A 12,591-nucleotide genomic window follows, 5' to 3' on the forward strand; every position below is an offset into this window, starting at 1 on the left:
TGAAGGAGCCAAAGAAAATGATAATGTTTGAGATTTACTTTGTCCCATAGCAGGAAAATTACTTTATTTTCATCTTCCTACAAACTAACGTGGCAACAATAAAAAAAATGTAAATGCATAGAGAGTAATTAACTAGATCTCCTGATTATTCAACCAGGGGTGAACAACACTAAGGCATTTTCTGTCTAATCAGATATACTACTTTCTCATTGAAGATGAGGACAACATATATAAATCATGGCCCTGTTAATAAGTACTCAGTTCCATCTAGCCTCTATATCCAGGACTGTAGAAGGGAAAGAACCGTCAATTTTTTCCATGCCTCTTTCCTTCCCTTTTTTCCCTTTCTCTGTTATTGGTACAACATGAATACATCTCAAGGCTTGGATAGCAAAAAATCAATGCTGAGGACAATGATGCATCCATGCTTCAGGCGATGTGCGCTGCCAAGGTAAGGATCTTGACGTGCTTCTTCTGCCTCAGCTCATGTGGGACTGGCCCAAATACTCTGGTCCCTATTGGCTGGCCTTGCTTGTCAACAAGAACAACTGCATTGTCATCAAACTTGACCTCACTCCCATCACAACGGCCTCGCTGCATGGCAGCACGCACAACCACACCATATACCACCTTTCCTTTCTTCACCTTACCATTAGGCATGGCTTCCTTTACAGATGCAACTATGGTGTCTCCCAATCTTGCCCCTTTCTTCCCCTTTAAAGCTTGTATGCACATAACCTTTTTTGCCCCAGAGTTGTCCACTACTTTGAGAACAGTTCTCATCTGTATAAAAGTCCTTTGTTGCTGCAGAATCGAAAGAAACACAGAGGTTATGTATTGAAGAGGACATCACAAAGGCATCACATAAAAGCCATGTGAAAATTGTTGGACTTAGACGACATAGTGTAAAATATCAACCATTTGACAAAGCCTGCATCACTCTGACATTAAGCTACAAGGTCAATTGCAATCTCCAAATAAGATATGTGGGTCTTACAACCGCTATTTTTCTAATCTTTTCTCATAAAACAGTCAAAAGCAACAGAAACACAGGTTTTCATGCACACACTCATTAAAAGGAAAAGTTGCAGATACATGCACACAAAAGCAGATATCCAGATAAGGTCCTGCAGCATTAGAGAGTTTTAATTCAGATTTGCAAACATAAGACCTGCAATGTAGCTTTCATTAATGATAGGTTCAACTCCTGTCCACCACTAAAATTGCACTCAAGTTGTTTAGGCTGCCATCCTATGCAGTCCATATACAGCTCATCAAAAGCTGACTCAATAGTTCTTATACATCCTTGATGCATTAATCAACATTAAATAATAGGGGAAAAGTTGAGTTCAAACTTGATATTGTTTTAGTTAATAATGCCTCTCTCATCCAACCATTTTGATTAATAAAGAATGAATAGCTTTAAAATGTAGCCCATCACAAATGATGGCATAATCAAACTTGTCTAATCTGTTTCATAGGCTGGTCTATTCCCAGAAAGTGGGAGAATTTATCTCAATTTTCTAAATTTAGAATGAATACAAGCATGCACACCATGTGAAAGCATTTCATAGATCACGGTACAAGCTTAAAACAAATATCATGCTAGAAAAATGCTGACCTGAGACAGGAAACTGCCAGATGTTATCTCACTTGATGTGCTGGGCAATTTAGAGAAGTTGTTTACAAGGCCACCCAGCAATGAACGGCCCACTAGTGCACAGTCAAACAAAAGCAGGTAAATAAGACTAGATACCAAGGACTAAAAGAATTTATGACAGATGTTTTAATCTTATATTCTTATGATTCAACAATTTGTACACTTCAATTGCACCAAGACCAAAATAAACACATTTCTGCAGATAGTCAGATACAAAGCATTAAGAAGCTGAAAAATGGATCCGAGGACTTACTTCATCATGCCCTCATCCATAAAAGAGGACCGAAAGCAAAAGTGATCCTTCCTATTGCACTTTTCTAGTAAATATTAACGAATAAAGATTACAGGAAGAACCAGCATGATAGAATAGACACAACCAGAGTTCGTTAACAGCTCCACAAAAATCCCACAGAAAGAGACTTCTCAATTGTGAAATCCAAGAAATTAAAAAGGCTTCTTGAAACTATGCTCATCAAAAGAAACATAAATGACTAAAAGAAATCAGAAAACACAGTGGAACAAGATCCAAATATAAAATTGTATACAAAATACTACATAGACTTCATATTGATGGCAGTGACAAAGATGGTGATGTGCAGGAACTGACAAAATTCAAATCCCAAGCTCATCTGAGGCTAGCTATACTTCAATAAGTCCCACCAAACCCCACCCCAAATCTCTCCAAAAAGAAACGAAATCTTTTATCAATTCCCTTTATTCATCTTGGCTCAAACTTACTGCTAACCAAAAGGAATATTCTCGCTGAAGCTACGTTCTTATTGGGTTTGGTTTTTTACTCAATCTCAATCAAAGCAAAATCTTTTCAATGCATATTGGTTTCAATGGATTGAAATGCTTTGTATGCTGTTGATATAAACCGTCACATCTGCTCATTAACAAAAAAAAAAAAAAAAAGCTTCAAGCAAACAAACACCAATGTTATTTTCCATCACATACCCCCGGAGCATCTGGAAGCAAAGCTTGCAGCCATCGTCGTGATTAATTCGCCAACCTTAACAGGGGAAAAGGAAAATGATTGAACAAGAAAGAACCCTAAACCTTTAAGCCGTTGGGACTTCGGAGGGGGTGAAGAGGAAGGACATTGGGTTTGAGCCCACGGTTGCATGAGCCTAGCCCAACACAGAAAATACAATTTCTTCAAGTACGAAACCCAACCATTGTATGTCAAAAACAAAATGAAAAACAACCAATGGTTTTATCCCCACAGCCAGTGACTCACCTCATTTTCATTCTAAAGTTTTTCATAAATTACCCACTCTAGGAAGCGGCCAATCTAAAAGTTTTAATGGATTAGTTGCGGCAGAGAGCTAACCCACTCGGGCTTCTAACGGTGGGTAAAAACCTACAACCTGATCAAGTTGATTGGACTCAACCAATCCCATTATGGGAACAGCTCCCACCCAACTTCTCAATTCACTTTCCTTCCTCACTCCACCAACAACAACAACAACAACAAAATACCCATAAAAAGCCAAAAAAAAAAAAACCACTAATAAGCCCAAGATTGCGATTGATGTAAAAAATACCTCACATGGTTTGTGATTCGGCCTCGAAGATGGCAAATGGAACACATGGTTACAAAGATAAAAAGTCAAAATATTTTAGGTGCTACAAAAGAAATCTTCAACAACTTAAGTATATAGTAATATTATGGAATCTTACAGCTTACTAGCAGAATTTTCATGCGATATATAAACAGAGAAACCTACAAGTGATTGGTCAAACAACACACAGAAACGAAATAAAAAAAACTGTTAAAAAATCAACTCATCTATCTAAGTTTGAAGTTTAGAGCCCCCAAAAGGAATATTACTCCCCCACGCCAGTGCCATCTTCAATATTAAACAAATATTTTTGGCCTATGTACACATACATATATATAAGTTATATATATATATATATATATTCTTTTAACAATTCTCAAAATCATGATCTTGAAATAAAGTGGACAAGAATGTTGCATTCTTTGACAGCAAAAGCAAAGACCTAAGAGACTAATAAGACTCTAAAAGAGAGAGCGAGTCAAAGAGCTATAGCCATTAGCCACTTAAAACTTAGTAGTTGAGCCAACCGATTGATCTTTTTACCAAAATGGGGGGAAGATATCTCCTACCTGGCTTACCAAACTTTCTCAAAAGGGAAAAGTCCTTTAGGGTTTAAAAGTTGTTAGCAAGGCATGCATGGAACGTTCTTGTTCGAAAGACATATGTGAAAATCACGTTTTGCTTTCTCATGTCCAATTAAGCCCCTTGAAAATTACCACAAGAAATCACGTCGCTTTTTGGAATAATTGTTTGCCTCTATGTCTTGCATGAAACTTCATTTTCTTAGAGGCTGGTAAAACAGTATTTGGTTTTGCAAGGTCAAAGGGTCGTTTGTTTTTTCCTTTTTATATTATAATATCTTTTTTATTCTTCGAACTTGTAAGACCCATCATAATTAAACTTATGTCTACTACTTTCTTGGGCTATATCTAGAAAGCCAAAAGATTTTCTTTTCTCACTGTTTAGTCATGGGAGGGTATATCTCTTCTGCATCCTCTTAGAGCCCCCAAACCTACTAATATATTCAAACTATTATATTTAAAAGGGCTTAGATTTGGGTTCGGGGTCTAATTCAGAACGAAGCCTGCTATAGAGCACGATAGCTAACTTATTCTTCACAAACAAAAACAGAGAGGAAAATGGATAGCTTTTGGGTGGTAGTGGTAGCACCAAATTAGGAATGGCTTACTGATTATAGCCGGATTGATTTTGGGCTACCCTACCTTGCCCTCTAAAATATCATTTATCTCTCATGTTGCATCCTCTTTATGTCCAAGCAAGTTATGGTCAAGTTGGATTAAAAAAGGTTGAGAAACTCATCCCACGGTTTTTGTTTCTTTATACATATGCGCGTGTGTATATATATATATATAAGTAAAGAAATGTTAAGGTTCGAACCTAAATCTTCTCTAAAAAAATACATTTAATCCTTATCATTTTTTAGTTAATTCCAAATAGCTTACGTAAGTTTCATTTTTTATTTGACACTTGTATAATGTTTTAAAAAAATTTTAAATTACTTTAAAAAATTTTAAAAATATTTTTATTATTTTATAATGTTCAATCAACTTTTTATATTTTAATTTAACATAATATTCAAAAAAAAAACCCTAAACTATTTAAAAGAATTAAAATAAACCCTTATACTTTTATTGCATTTAATTAAACTCTTATATTTTTATTTTAAGTCAAATAAGCTCTTATAATTGAAATTTGATTTAGTTAAAATGTCATTTGTTATTTTTTGCTACTTGACACTGATATGAAATGTTAATATGTCATAATTGAATATAATGTGACATATTAACATATTATAATTGATGATGACGTGATATGCTAATATAACATGATAACGTGATTATATGACATTTTTCACCTTCCACATTAGTGTCATATGAATATAAAATGATAAGTGGTATTTTAACTAATGACGATTAACGAATCATTAGTTATAAGGGCTTATTTAACTCAAAATAAAAATATAGGGAGCTTGATTAAACGCAATAAAAGAATAAAAGCTTATTTAAATTTTCTTAAATAGTTTATAAGCTTTTTTAAACATTATACCTTCTTATTTTAAGTCAAATAAGTTCTTATTCTTAACCGTTGACTAACTATTATTAATCAAAATGACTCTTGTATTTGTAACACATGGTGTCAATGTGAGGGTAAAAATGACACTTGTATTATTATGTTCAATTAAGCCTTTAGGCTTTTATTTTTAGTCAAATAAATTTATATAATTAACAATTGATTAACTATTATTAATTAAATAATACTTATATTTATAACACATGGGATGGACATGAGGGTAGAAATGTCACGTGATTTGTTATCATGTTATGTCATTATCTATCATGATATATCAAATTAGTAATATGTGGTATACAATGACAAATGATGTTTTTTATATCTTATGGTGTTGACATGGGGGTAGAAATGACACTTGTATTATTACGTTTAATCAAGTTTTTATATTTTTATTTTTAGATAAATAGGTCTTTATAATTAATAGTTAATTGACTATTGTTAACAAAAATGACACTTATATTTATAACACATGGTGTTGATGTGGAGGTAGAAATGCCATGTGATATGTCATCATCTATTATAACATGTCACTTCAATATTATGTAATATAAAATAACAAATGATATTTTTTTTATACCACATGATATTAACATGAGGGTAATAATATTTTTATTATTACGTTCAATCAAGCCTTTTATATTTTTATTTTTAATCAAATAAATTTTTATAATTAGCAATTGGTTAATTGTCATTAACCAAAATGACACTTATATGTATACCACATGGTGTTGACATAAGGGTAAAAATGTCGCATGACATGCCATCATTTATCACGACATGTCATATCAGTACCATATAGTATAAAATGATAAATGATATTTTTTTAATATCACATGGTCTTGGTGTGAGGATAGAAATGATACATATATTATTACATTTAATCAAGTTTTTTATATTTTTATTTTTAATCACATAAGTCTTTATAATTAATAATTGATTAACTGTTATTAATTAAAATGATATTTATATTTATACTACATGGTATGAACATGGGGTAAAAATGTCACATGACATGTTATTATTTATCACGATATGTTACATCAATATCATGTAGTATAAAATAACAAGTAATGTTTAATTAGAAACGATTAATCAATTATTAATTATAAATTTTTATTTAACTTAAAATAAAAATATAAAAAATTAATTAAACTATAATAATAAATTTTTAAATTTTTTGTAAGTATTACACTTATGTTTAGTTTAATGGATAAAAAATATCTTAAAACCCCACGATTGAAATATGTTATTCTTATCTCTGAAAAAGTTGTAGCTACAAAACTTTTGCTTTTGGTTAAAAAGGCATATTTACTCATAAAAAGTTTTGGTCAAAAAAAAGTAGAAGAGGGTGAAAGAGATGCTAAGCAAAACCGTGGTCCCAAAATTATGGTCAACACGCATTCAATCAGAGAGTAGGGTGGGATAAATCATAGTAATAGGTTTGATGTTCACAAGACAAGGTTGAAAGCATAGGTTTGGCTACCTCCTAAATCTATTCTAAAATCTGCAACCTGAAAAAGATCAACGGGGGCCATAGAATAATTGCCCTCCTTTCTTTATCAAAAACCACTACCTTTTCTCTTTTGTTGTCACTGTTTAAAAAAACCTCAAATGGATGAGTTGTTCTATGTCAGAAAATTATGCAAAATCCTTATATTAAAATAAATGGATTTTTTAATTGAGATATCCCAAGCACCTGAATTGAATTGAAGAAAAGATATCATTGCAATCAATCAATCATTTTGACAGTGCACTACAGTTGAGAGAAGGCAAATGTAGGTGCATCCTTTGCATAGTATATATATATATGAAATTAATTATTTGTAATATGATTGTATAATATAATTATTATAAATTAATAATTTTAATTAAATAATATTTTTAATTGATCTTGATTTGAGATTAATATTGTAAATTAATAATTTAATAAATTTATAAGAAAATATATTTTTGAAAAAACACATAGTTCTCATTTAATATATAATTAATAATATTTTTATATATTAAAATTATATATACATGACTCAATTAATAAGTATTTGTAAAATATAATTTTAATGTTACGTGTTTTTTTTTAAATTGATATATCATTGGACCACATCTTTAACTTTTTTTAATGTATTAAGAAGCTCTGATGTAATGTTCTAGTATTATAAAAAAATTATACACAATATATATATATATTTTAAGTTTAACATTAAAAAAATAAATTTTATATTAATAAATTATTTTTTATTAATTAATATATAAATTAATAAATTATTAATTTATCAGTGAAATAATAAACTTTGTCACTATTTTCTTTCCTGTGGTGAGAGGTGAAGAGTTTTCAATTAATATTTTAATGATTTAAACTTAAAGAGTATTTGTATATGAATATTTAGTTCAATAATTGATATATGTATTATCTCTTCAAAGAATTGTTTTCTTCTAGTTTTGGTTTAATTTGGCAAACTAAACAAAGCCTTCAACCTCAAGCGTAGTAAGTCTAGATATAAAAGATTCTTTAATAAGCTTCCTGTAATAAAGGTCGTTGAGCACCTAAACCACTTTCCTTGCCTTGAACAATAATAGGATGTAGATACATTTATGACACATCTTTATTGCTATGTGGTACACAGTTTTTTAATTCCCAACTCAGATGAGCAAAAACAAACAAGTACTCAGAAAGAAAGAAGGAAGATAAAAAGAAAAACCCAGAACAAGAATTCACAGAGATTGAAAGTGAAAGTCAAAATGAAAATGAGAAAGGCTGGCAGGAGGGGAGTGGGTACGTTACAAATGAAGTAAAGGCAAATGAAAATGGCCATTGCGGGGGACAAGTACACAGGACAAAAAAAAAGAAAAAGGAAATGAAAGAAAGACTGGGTAGTACAAAAGCAACAGTAAGAAGTGAAATAATGATTTCATTTCATGGGGGCTGAAAATTGCTGACAGAAAGAAAGCTCTCAATTACTGCTTACAGTTAGCTTTTCCTTCTTGATATTTATTTTTGTTTTTTATTTTTTGGCTTTCCCCTTCACGAAGACCATGACACGTGCTATGGTCTGGAGAGTGGAGAGACTCTCATCAAAAATATCCTCTCTTTCTCTCATCGAGAAGTCAGCCAACGCATTGATAGATTACACGCCCTCTCTTACCCTTCAGACCATGACACGTGCCTTTGCCTCACTCCTCTCTCTCGAGCCTGTCACGAAAAAACTCTGTCATCACCACGACCCACTTGCCCCCCTCCCCCTCTCTTTCTTTGCATAGAACAACTCAAAACTACACGGAACTTTTTCTTAAATTTTTTATTTCTGATTTTGCCATTTTTCATGATGGTAGTTGTAGAGTACTACTGTCTACTCACCCATTTTATTCGTTTCTCTTTTGTAATTTTTGTTTAGTTTAATGTTAGATTAGAGGAAGTGGGGCAGAACGGGTGATTACATTAAGGCTTGGCTTCTTTTTAACCGGCAAGTGATTGAACGTTGGATTGCGAGAACACGCCTTTGGGTTAGAGTTTTTTGCCTTTATATGGTAACAGGAGATGTTTTTTTTTCTTTTGAGATTTGTTTTTGGTATTTGGGGGTCGTAAGGGGAGACATTACTATGATTTGGATAAGAATCATGGTACAAGGCCACGACCATCATTTCCTCTTTTCCCTTAATCTCCCTCACAAATCCTTTGGCCTTAAAATAAGACTAAAAAAATCTATTTATTTTTGAACTCTAGCGCATGTGCTGGCTCCTCTGTGTCCTTTGCTTAGCCAACTTCCATGCCCTACTCATTTTTATATGGAAAAACAAGATAGTAAAATGGACCTGGGGTCGTGCTCAGTACAGAAATAATGGAGGCCATCATCTTTTGCCTTAGTTGGATACAATATGTGTGGCTTTGGGTTTGAGGATTTTCTATCCCACTATCGATTTTTATGCACTTTCAAGTTTTTGGAGCATTCACCCTAAGCTAACTCAAAAGTTTCTTCACCTTTTAGAGGATCCATTTTGTGGTTGGTTGGTTTCAACTTTATGGTGTTTTTAATTATCCTGTTTGATTCATGTATCACTAATACAAGACCAAACTCCAGCACAAAGGATTGCTAATTTCACATTACTTTTCCATCATGGGACCTTCCCTTCCATGGAAATTACGTATGTAAGATATACAAAAGCTAACAAATCAGTACAATTAGGAAAAATGTTAACATAATTGGTTCCATAAAAGGAGATTTAAAATGGGATCCCATAGCTTAATCATCACGAGAGCTTCAACATGGAAGAAAGTTGGATAATCATTTGTACGTCTATTGTCCAAATGAGAGTTTCAGATGATACAAAATGATCTCAATCCAACTTGGCTGGTTTCTCTTAGCTTTTACAAGTACCATTTCGTTGCCAAAATCAAGAGCTGGTACGTGTATTAATTGTTCCTTAGATTCCAAATTACGATCTTGAAAAGGTCAATGAGCAGAAATGAAGGGTACAGAGAAAAAGACGAGACAGGTTAACTTCTTCAGCTAGCATTCTTTAGTCCAAGTGGGAGTCCAATATATCTGCTAGAGAACCCTTTTTTTGTTTTTTTCTATTTTTTAACCTTAAATTGACATTAACTTTTTGAAATATTAACAGACTGTACAAGCATGTTGTGCCCATATATCATGCATGTGTGAGATAATATTTCTGTTTATCTAGTTATTTGTTTATAATAAACCAAACACATAAAGTATAATATAGATAATATATAAGTCTTAAGGTGTAAAATTAAATTACGAAAGGAAGCCTTAATTAAACACGAAAAGAAGGCCCAAAACAAAACAATTTCCCTTTTTTAATTATTTATATAGAGAACAAATGAAAGATCCATCTTTTTCCTTTAAAATGGTGAATCGACACAATCGTTTACTTTTATTTTTGCTTCAAATAGAACTGAGATTGACTCTGAAAGAGACGAAGGACAATCTACTGTTAACGAAAATGTTAATAAATACTTATATCAATGTCTAATGTAGTCCTCGAATTGAAAATTTGTTTAATCATCTTATATAACATGATTATACAACTTAATTAATTTAATTTACGTTGATTAATAGACTTATTACTATCGCCATTGAGTGAATTTTTTTTCCTTTTTAAGGTTACACACACATTTATATAAATAAAAAGTACAATTAATAAAATAGATGTGTATTTATGACATAATTATTATGATAATAAATGAACGATTGAATAAAGAAAATGAATCAACAAACCATCATAAATTTGGAGAGAATTTAATTTAGATTAAATTCATACGTAATGAAATTTTAACAGTTGATCTTAAAGTTTCAACCTCTTTTTGTTAAAAACCTCATTTAGCAAATGTATATCTTTATGCTTATTTAAACATATATACGTAAGTGCTTACATATGTATTATCATTCATTAGCATATGCCAGGTCATTGAATGTATTGATATATTATAAATTATTAATTCTATTAATAATTTGATCCATCGTGTTGCACAAAGCTAGAAAGTTTGGATACTAAATTGACAAATTTTCCAATTAATATTGCACCTAAGACATAAGTTCGTCCCCACTTATGCTTTTAGCTTGTATGATAATCAGTTTCTATTGCATATATACGTTTTTCTTTCATATATATCAATCATTTTTATTGACATACGGATCCACTTGTATATATTCACATGATCATTCATATTTTACATTAAAAAAAAGCCAAAATATATAGTTTCCAACCCAGAGGTGCCCAGACAGAAAAATGTTGGGGTGCCTGGATCAACTGGTCTCCCATGCTGCTGCTATTTTGTTTGCCAGCAAAGGGATCATAGTGGGTTTTGCCTGCTTCCATGACCCATCAAAACTGCTTACCTTCCTTCTTATTATTATTATTATTATTATTTATAACATATAAAGAGTTGGAGGCAAAAGAGTCGCATCATTACTGGTACGGACAGATAGGTTTAATCACATTAATTAAATCCTTAATGCCCTCAAATCTTTGCTTTCAAAATGTTTAAGAGGCTTTTTAAGTGACCCACAAAAACATCTCCTTTTTTGTTAAAAGTTTTTGATTAGTTGGGACAGTGAGTGAAGTTCGCAAGTCGACATTTGGGGTAGTGGGGGGGGGAAGAAGACCTTTTTTTTTTTACATAAGCTTTAGGAAGCTTAGCTTTGTGCTGCTCTACTTTCCATTATCCTAAACATTAATCCCTGAGTCTTATCATAATTACTAATACGACCATCACAACAGTCAATTAGGGTTTCAAGGTTCTAATTATTAATTAATATATATTTATTTTTATTTTATGATTTTAAAACTAGGTAATATGCTATTTTGGCCCTACATTTATTTATTTTATTTTTGTTTTAGCTTTGTTGATACGAAGTTGTTTGAATTTGGGTCACCTTGGCATAGTTTAACTTTATTTTTTCACTAGGCAAAGGCAAATTTTGTTAAAGGAAAATTGAGAAAAAAGTTTCCAACCAAGTGGGAATGGATGAATTACGACCAACATAGAAACATCCCCTCCCAAAAAGGAATTAGGTGCCAAAATCAGAACCCCAATCTTTACCAACCAAAGTTGTCTAATATTTTTCCATCCATTTGAGTGATTTTTTTTTTTTTTTGCTTTTTTATTTGTGAATATTAACGATGAGGCGTGAGTAGAGTTTTTAGAAGAAATTCATGAAAGTTTCAATGAAAATAATTAATAAAACATTAAAATTGTATTGAAAAATTAAACAGACAGATCACTTGAGTAAATGAGTAAGTATTAACTAAAAAAGATATTTGTATACACCGAATATATTTAATTGTTTTATAACAAAAATTGACACTTTGTAGAAAGCTTTTGAGGTATGCTTTGTATCACATGTCGACAAATGTATATCTTCACGAATAAATTCAGAACTCTCTCTCATTTTATGTCAAATATTAAACTAAATACCCAGATTTCCACCCCAACACCATTTTAACTCTAGTTGAGATTCAATTAGACATGGCGAATAACACTGGTAAGATTATAATTAAGAAAGTTCAGAAAATTTTAATAAATAATATCACCCATTTAATCGTTTGTAGAGTACAGCTTTTAATTTTCCACCAGCATTTTGTATTTTCTGACATCAACTTTCATTTAAAGCACGGAAAAAGCCAAGCCTCAAACTTAAATCTTAGCCAGAAGGAAGAACCAGGGATCAAATATTCGCCTTAATTCTTTCAAAAGAAAAATTTTTGCCTTAATTATATTGGTTGGGCAAGGTATATTCCCCCCTTTCCAGTTGTGCG

The 12,591-nt window shown here is 31.7% G+C and overlaps 1 protein-coding gene across 1 annotated transcript; it reads right to left on the reverse strand.

The window, feature by feature from the left end:
• Positions 1 to 99: 99 nt before the first annotated feature.
• Positions 100 to 2,790, reverse strand: LOC18596470 (large ribosomal subunit protein uL14mz). The gene is made up of 3 exons (XM_018123443.2): positions 2,618 to 2,790; positions 1,622 to 1,713; positions 100 to 804 (listed from the first exon to the last, which is right to left on the reverse strand). The coding sequence occupies exons 1-3, from the start codon at positions 2,784 to 2,786 to the stop codon at positions 430 to 432; spliced, it is 636 nt and encodes a 211-aa protein (XP_017978932.2). The 5' UTR covers positions 2,787 to 2,790; the 3' UTR covers positions 100 to 429.
• Between the last annotated feature and the right edge of the window lie 9,801 nt (positions 2,791 to 12,591).

The sequence above is a fragment of the Theobroma cacao genome, chromosome 6 (genome assembly GCF_053813885.1).
Source record: "Theobroma cacao isolate CCN51 chromosome 6, ASM5381388v1, whole genome shotgun sequence".
In the NCBI taxonomy this organism is placed as follows: Eukaryota; Viridiplantae; Streptophyta; class Magnoliopsida; order Malvales; family Malvaceae; genus Theobroma; species Theobroma cacao.

Bases quoted from the DNA above. Each gene is read 5' to 3' on its own strand.
- LOC18596470 (XM_018123443.2), bottom strand. From the start codon at position 2,786: ATGCAACCGTGGGCTCAAACCCAATGTCCTTCCTCTTCACCCCCTCCG. The intron at 1,714-2,617 runs GTATGTGATGGA...ACTGTGCACTAG, and splicing joins TGCTTCCAGATGCTCCGGGG to TGGGCCGTTCATTGCTGGGT. The intron at 805-1,621 runs GTCAGCATTTTT...TCGATTCTGCAG, and splicing joins CTGGCAGTTTCCTGTCTCAG to CAACAAAGGACTTTTATACA.